The sequence below is a fragment of the Galeopterus variegatus genome, unplaced genomic scaffold (assembly GCF_000696425.1).
Source record: "Galeopterus variegatus unplaced genomic scaffold, G_variegatus-3.0.2 Scaffold334, whole genome shotgun sequence".
In the NCBI taxonomy this organism is placed as follows: Eukaryota; Metazoa; Chordata; class Mammalia; order Dermoptera; family Cynocephalidae; genus Galeopterus; species Galeopterus variegatus.
Genome location: NW_007726445.1, coordinates 180,254 through 187,425, shown reverse-complemented (window position 1 = coordinate 187,425; position 7,172 = coordinate 180,254). Strand labels below are relative to the sequence as shown.

The 7,172-nt window shown below is 53.8% G+C and overlaps 1 protein-coding gene across 2 annotated transcripts in view; it reads left to right on the top strand.

The window, feature by feature from the left end:
- Nucleotides 1-4,242, top strand: part of SLC27A3 (solute carrier family 27 (fatty acid transporter), member 3) — a 5,032-nt gene extending 790 nt beyond the window's left edge. The window contains exons 2-11 of one of the 2 annotated variants that reach the window (XM_008567609.1): nt 29-299; nt 645-854; nt 1,190-1,348; nt 1,842-1,966; nt 2,256-2,450; nt 2,554-2,644; nt 2,778-2,976; nt 3,229-3,326; nt 3,459-3,589; nt 3,907-4,242. In XM_008567609.1, the coding sequence (XP_008565831.1) occupies nt 29-299; nt 645-854; nt 1,190-1,348; nt 1,842-1,966; nt 2,256-2,450; nt 2,554-2,644; nt 2,778-2,976; nt 3,229-3,326; nt 3,459-3,589; nt 3,907-4,083 (1,656 nt within the window). In that variant the 3' untranslated portion in view covers nt 4,084-4,242. The remainder of the gene's footprint in view (nt 1-28; nt 300-644; nt 855-1,189; nt 1,349-1,841; nt 1,967-2,255; nt 2,451-2,553; nt 2,645-2,777; nt 2,977-3,228; nt 3,327-3,458; nt 3,590-3,906) is intronic. The other variant, XM_008567608.1, reaches the window with a different exon arrangement.
- Nucleotides 4,243-7,172: the final 2,930 nt, after the last annotated feature.

Below are 7,172 nucleotides of genomic sequence, written 5' to 3'. Positions count from 1 at the left end.
AGGCGGAGGCGAGCGAGGCGGAGGTGAGCGAGGCGCCGCGGATGCGGCGGTTGGAAACGGCGCGACGCTTGCCGAGTGTGGAAGGGATGGGGCAGCTAGAGGTGGAGGAGCTACAGCCCCTCTGGCACCTGGGGCGACGGTGGCGCTGCTCCTCCCGGCCAGCCCAGAGTTCCTGTGGCTCTGGTTCGGGCTGGCGAAGGCGGGCCTGTGCGCGGCCTTTGTGCCCACCGCCCTGCGCCGGGGCCCCCTGCTGCACTGCCTCCGCAGCTGCGGCGCGCGCGCGCTGGTGCTGGCGCCAGGTAAGGCTGGAGCGCGGTGCCACGGGGCGGAGCCACCCACGGCAAGGGGCGTGCCTGGGGGCTGAGAAGGGCTCGTCTGGTTCTTGGGCCTCGGAAGGAGGCTGGACTATCTCCCTGAGAGTGAGTGAGGAAGTCTGCTTTTGCGAAGGGATGGGGCTGAATCTGGTTCCCCAAGGACTTCCAAGGAGTCGGGCTCCAGGTCCCAGATCTGTGATGCAAAGTCCATACTCTTCACCTTCACCCAAGAGCGGTGGAAGGTGGGAGGGGAGCGGGATAGGCTAAAGGGTGGGGAAGGCTTCTGGGTAGCGGTAGAGCGGCAGAGCTGTGCTTTCCCACTCCTCCCAGAACTTCTGGAGTCCCTGGAGCCTGACCTGCCGGCCCTGAGAGCCATGGGGCTCCACCTGTGGGCTGTAGGCCCTGAAACCCAGGCCACTGGGATCGGCGATTTGCTGGCTCAGGCGTCTGCTGAAGTGGATGGGCCAGTGCCGGGATACCTCTCTGCCCCTCAGAGCATTATGGACACGTGCTTATACATCTTCACCTCTGGCACCACGGGTGAGGGCTGGACACCATGCTTACCTCCCAGAAACTAAAGCAGAGGAAGGCAGGGGCCTGGAAACGGGAATAGGAACCTCCTCAGCTCCCAGGCCACCCCTTCAAAACTCCCAGAGAGGATGCTCATCCCAGTGGCAGGTTTCTCCAATCCTCCCACCCTCTCTTCATTTCTTCACCTCCCCTAAACTACCCACATTTCCAGGATAAACTAACCTCCATCCTTCTCAGCTTCTGTCCTGCCTCCGCCTTTTGCTATGGGAAACTCAGCAGGGGGCAAACAGAGGTAGGACTTGGAGCTCAGACCCTTCCCTGATGTCCCCCCCACCACCACACAGGCCTCCCCAAGGCTGCTCGAATCAGTCATCTGAAGATCCTGCAATGCCAGGGGTTCTACCAGCTATGCGGTGTCCACCAGGACGACGTGATCTACCTCACCCTCCCACTCTACCACATGTCTGGTTCCCTGTTAGGCATTGTGGGCTGCTTGGGCATTGGTCAGTCTTCCCCACCCCACCCCCATTCATTCCTCCAGCGAACGTTTATTACGTTCCTACCGTGGTGTGCTTAGCTAGGGACGCTCCGTGAGTCCTATAGGGAAGGGAATCCAAAGGAAGGAGGGGTCAGGGCCCTCCGCTGCAGGAGCTCCTGGTACAATGGGGAAATGTTACCCACTCAGACCTACAGACTGAGTAACTATGAAAGCCATACAGTTCTGTGAAGAAGAAGAGGCAAATAGAGAACAGGGTGGGACATGGGGATGAGGGTACAAAGGATGGAATATTGGGGGCTGGGAAGTAAGCAAAGGGCATTAGCTTCTCCAGGGCACAGGTGGGAAAGTTAAGGAAGAGGGCCAACTGGGCCTACTGAAGATGTGGATCTCACAGCAGGTCCTTCCCAGGGAACTGCCCTACAGTGAAAGCTAGTGTTTGGGAAGGAGGGGGTCAGGGCTTCCCCCTCAGCTCTTAACCTCCTTCCTGCTTCTGGCAGGGGCCACAGTGGTGCTGAAGTCCAAGTTCTCAGCTGGTCAATTCTGGGAGGACTGCCAGCAGCACGGGGTGACGGTGTTCCAGTACATCGGGGAGTTGTGCCGATACCTTGTCAACCAGCCCCCGGTGTGTGGCACAGATCCTGGACAGCTCTATTGATACAAGCTAGGTCACAGGGAGCAGGACAGTTGATGGGAGACACTGAGAGCTGTCTGGGAGTTGGAGGGAGAGGAAGCAAGGAGAAGGCAATGGCAGCATACGATAAGGAGCCTGAGATGGTGCAGGCTGTCTGATGCTTAGAAAATCACAAGGATGTCACAGTGGGAGGGGGTTCTGGGGAGTCGGGAACAGGACATCACTTGGGGGAATTGACATCTTGGTGTTGAAGCTCCTGCCCCACTCCCATTCATCTCAGAACAAGGCAGAACATGACCATAAGATCCGGCTGGCAGTGGGCAGTGGGCTGCGTGCAGACACCTGGGAGCGTTTTGTGCGGCGCTTTGGGCCCCTGCAAGTGCTGGAGACATATGGACTGACAGAGGGAAATGTGGCTACTTTCAACTACACAGGACAGCGGGGTGCTGTGGGACGTGCTTCCTGGCTTTACAAGGTGAGGGGCAGGGATGACACAGATCCCATGGAACAGTGGGTGGTTGGAGGGAAGGGAGGCTCATGCAACTGAAATGACCCAGTGCCTGGGTCTCTTCCCACAGCACATCTTCCCCTTCTCTTTGATCCGCTATGATGTCACCACAGGGGAGCCAATTAGGGATGCCCAGGGGCACTGTATGGCCACATCTCCAGGTTTGTGCTCTGGTGGGGTGGGCAGGGGTGGTGAGGCTGGCAAAGGAGGACTGGATTGGAGAGTGGGGTGCGGTGGGGGCAGGAGGCTCTGGGTGAGGTGGGCAGGCACTCCTGACCCCAGTGACTCTGCCAGGTGAGCCAGGGCTGCTGGTGGCCCCGGTCAGCCAGCAGTCCCCGTTCCTGGGCTATGCTGGGGTGCCAGAGCTGGCCCAGGGAAAGCTGCTGAAGGATGTCTTCCGACCTGGGGATGTTTTTTTCAACACTGGGGACCTGTTGGTCTGCGATGACCAAGGTTTTCTTCGCTTCCATGATCGTACTGGAGACACCTTCAGGTATCTGTCCATAACCTTCTGATTCTTTATCCTGGACATCTGATCTCTGTGACCCAAACCTCTTAAACCTCAACTCCCTAATCTGCCTCAACCCAGGTTCTCATCTAATCTCATTCTCAAACCTCTTAAATATTTCATCCCTGTTAATTAGTCCCAGGTCTGGCACCCTGATCTCTGACCTCTTGCTCTCCCCACCAAGCTCATAAGTCCCTGACCCCTGCCTCCCAGTTTCAGATCTCTGCTCTCCAACAGGTGGAAGGGGGAGAATGTGGCCACAACTGAGGTGGCAGAGGTCTTGGAAGCCCTGGATTTTCTTCAGGAGGTGAACGTCTATGGAGTCACTGTGCCAGGTGCCTAGTCATGGAAGGTGGGGGAGGCGCCCAGCCCACCACCCTGAATTGGTAATACTTGGGCACAAGGACCATGAGGCCTTTGTGGTGATCAGCCATGGAATGGTTTACCATACCTCCCACACCTACCAGGGCATGAAGGCAGAGCTGGAATGGCAGCCCTGGTTCTGCGTCCCCCCAACTCTTTGGACCTTGTGCAGCTCTACGCCCATATTTCTGAGAACTTGCCACCTTATTCCCGGCCTCGATTCCTAAGACTCCAGGTAACCAGCCACTCCTGCCCTGACCCCTCACTCCATATATCCGCAACAGCTGTGGCTCCCAAACTCCACAGGGGTTTCACTCTGAAAAGAAAGAACAGTTCATTCCCAGACAGGGGCTCTTCACCCCCTTTCTTTCCCTGTTCCCCTCCTTCTCCGGGCCTGGCTCTTTCTCTTCCCTGTCACCTCCTCCTCTAAACCTTGACCTAATATCCCCTTACCCTAGACCTGCCCCTTAACAGAATTCGGGTAACTCACCTGAACCAACTGGGCAGATGCCTTTTCCTTCACCTCCCTTTGACCCCTCCCCCTCTCCCCAGGAGTCTTTGGCCACCACAGAGACCTTCAAACAGCAGAAGGTTCGGATGGCAAATGAGGGCTTTGACCCGAGCGCATTGTCCGACCCACTCTATGTTCTGGACCAGGCTGAGGGCGCCTACCTGCCCCTCACACCTGCCCGGTACAGTGCCCTCCTGGCTGGGGACCTTCGAGTCTGAGTCCTTCCATACTGGAGGCACCTGAGGGAGGAACTTTGTAGGGTGGGGCCATTGCAGATGTACCAGGGGCTATCAGGGATCTTTTATATACCAGATTTGTAATCATTATTTTGTAATAAATGGGTTGGAGCCAACCTGGCTGTGTATTTCTGATCTACAGTATCTTTTTCTTTTGCCTGTCCATGGAACTGCTTTTCCCTCTGAAGTTTTCTCCTGGCACAGATCACAGGACCATGCATTCCTGCCCTGACTTTACATGGGCCTGAGTCCAGTATCTGGTCCTTGGTGTTTTCCCCCCAGGTGACCACCTCTGAGCCTTGTCCTTAGAGAATCCCTGGTAATTAATATTTGTGTCTGTTCATGTGCATCCCCTCCCAACTTTACTCCCTGAGCTCTCTCTGGGGAGTGCAAGGGCCTGAGGTGTAGGCTCATATGGCAGAGGTGGACAGAGGAACACAGGAACCCACCCGCTGTGGCCATCCTCAACTTCTCCACTGCAGCGGGCGTGGTTGGTGCCAGGGGAAGAGTCTCAACCAGACAAAACAAATGTTTGATTTCAGGGAAAAGGATGCTCTAGACTCTGCTCCCTCCCACCCCCCACAGGTCTCTAAGAAGCTAGTCGGTGAGGGGGAAGAGTGGGGCCACTGAGCCTCTAGAACGCCTGTGTTCTCACTCCCACCTGATCACAGTCAGACATTCTTAGAAGGAGCAACCCAGGTGGGCCCCTCAGTTCTGATGGAGAGTTTGCCTGAAGCCCCTCCTTGGAGTAGGGCTCAGAGTTCATGTGTGTATGTATCAGCAGGAGGGATGGTGGGAATCAAAAGGGGGAAGGCCTCCCCTTGGCCCCTGAATGAGGTGTAAAGAAAGTACACCTAAAGCTTGAAATGATGAAACTGCTGCTTCTCCTAGGAACTAAAGTTCCCCTCTTGTTTTCAGCAGTGGGCCTTCAAAACTTTCTGCTACTTTCCCTTGGGTTGTCTTTTCCCTTCCAACCCTTCTCCCTAACATGAGAGTTCAGAGAACATGCCCCAACCACCAAGCTTGAGTCCCCATTGGCAACACTCCTGTTCTAAAATTTACAACTTGCCCCTTTCCACCACCAAGCCCAATTCAACCTCACTGATAAGACTACTTAAGGCACAGGCTAACCAAGGTGTAGGTGACATCTTCATGCACTGACCAGTAAATTAGGAATTTAGTTCATTCTGCTTATCTCTGGAATCTGCCCCAGGAAGAGTGCAATAGTTAGGGGATGCCTGCGGGTGGGGCACCTCCTGCAGCTGCTCTCCTACAACTTTAACTCAGCCCAGGTTTCCCAAGCCCATGAGCTGAGTGGCTTTCTCCTCCCTTGTGGACTCACACACCAAGCTCATTTCCCCACACTTCCTGTTTCATATGGTCTAAACCTGCACTGTCCATTATGGTAGCTCTAGCCACATGTGACCAAGTGCTAGAAATGCGGCTAGTCTAAAGCGAGTTATGTGTAAACGGATTTGAAGACAGTACAAAAAATTTTAAAATATTTCATTAATAATTGTTTTATATTGCTTACATGTTGAAATACTACTTTGGATATATTGAGTTAAATAAATATTAAACTCAATTTCACTTATTTTGCTTTTTAAAATGGGCTACTAGAAAATTTAGAATTACATGTGTGGCTCACATTATATTTCTACTGGACAGTGCTGACCTACATTTTGACCCCACACTTCACTCTGCAAACCCACAAATACCAAGTGTAACATATCAGTTGTACCTATATGATCCCTGCCCTTGAGTGTCTGCACTTTAGCAAGGTCACTAAGAGGAGGGGGATTCTGTTGCAGTGGACTGAGCTGGGTGGCTGAGACTGCCCTCCAGTCCTATGTTTAGCCTATGGCTCAGCTCTTCAAAAAGCTTCGTTATGGAGGCTATAATTAGTGGTAGAAATGGAAAGCTGCAAGAAGGCAGACTTTTGATTCAAAAGAATTAGGTCTTCCAGTTATTAGAATTAAAAATAGGGCTGGCCAGTTAGCTCAGTTGGTTAGCATGCAGTCTTATAACACCAAGGTCATGGGTTTGGATCCCCGAACCAGCCAGCCACCAAAAATAAAAATAAAAAGCTTTTAAAGGATTAGGTTTTCCTACAAAAAAAAAAAAAAAAAATTCACTGAAATAAAAAAAAAAATGGAATTATGAGATAATTTGCAGAGATAAACTAGTGTGTTCAGCCACTCCGGGCCGCTGGAGTGGAAGGATGGTGGAACCAGAGAACATCTGTCTCATCAAGTCCTCAAATCAAGGCAGTGTTCTCAGCTTTGTGTCTGTGGAAAGTTCCCTGGGGGCACTTTACGTATCCTTGACAAATAGGAGAAAAGGTAAAGGGACACCCCATCCCAAACCAGCCTCAAAAGCAGGAGTCAGCAAAGCACGCTGCCTGTCTTTGCACAGCCAGCAGACTAAGAACGGTTTTTGTTTTTAGATGGTTGAAAAAAATCAAAAGAATACAGTATATCATGACGAAAATTATAGGGGATTCAAATTTCAGTGTCTATAAATAAAGTTATACTGGAACGTGGCCACGCTCATTCCTTTATAATTGTCTACAGCTGCTTTTGTGCTACAACAGCAGAGCTGAGTAGTTATGAGCAAGACTGTACGGCTTGCAAAGGGTAAAATATTAACTACGTGGCCCTTCACAGAAAAAGTTTCCCAACTGCCGCTCTAGGGCCTTGTCCCTCTTGCGCCCCCGGCTGCAGTGTTACGAGCCCACAGGGGAAGGAAGCCCATCCGCCCGGTGTCCCTTGGCGAGCGCCAAGTGGGGCCCAAGCAGCGGGGAGGCACCCTCCGCGACGGCTCATGACCGCCCCCCGTGGGGCTTGGCAAAAACTTCCCGGCCTCCGACGCTTTCCGAGCCACCCAGGTGGAGAAAGCCGTAATATTCCGCCAACGCGGCCTACTCAACGGCGGCCACCAGCTGGCACCGGCAGGCGGCGACGCGAGCCTACGTGAGCCGGGCCTCCCGGCGCAGGCGCAGATGAGCGCCGGCCCAGCTCGCGGCTGCCCACGTCCCGGCGCGCGAGGGAGGCGGGCGGGCCGGGGGGGGG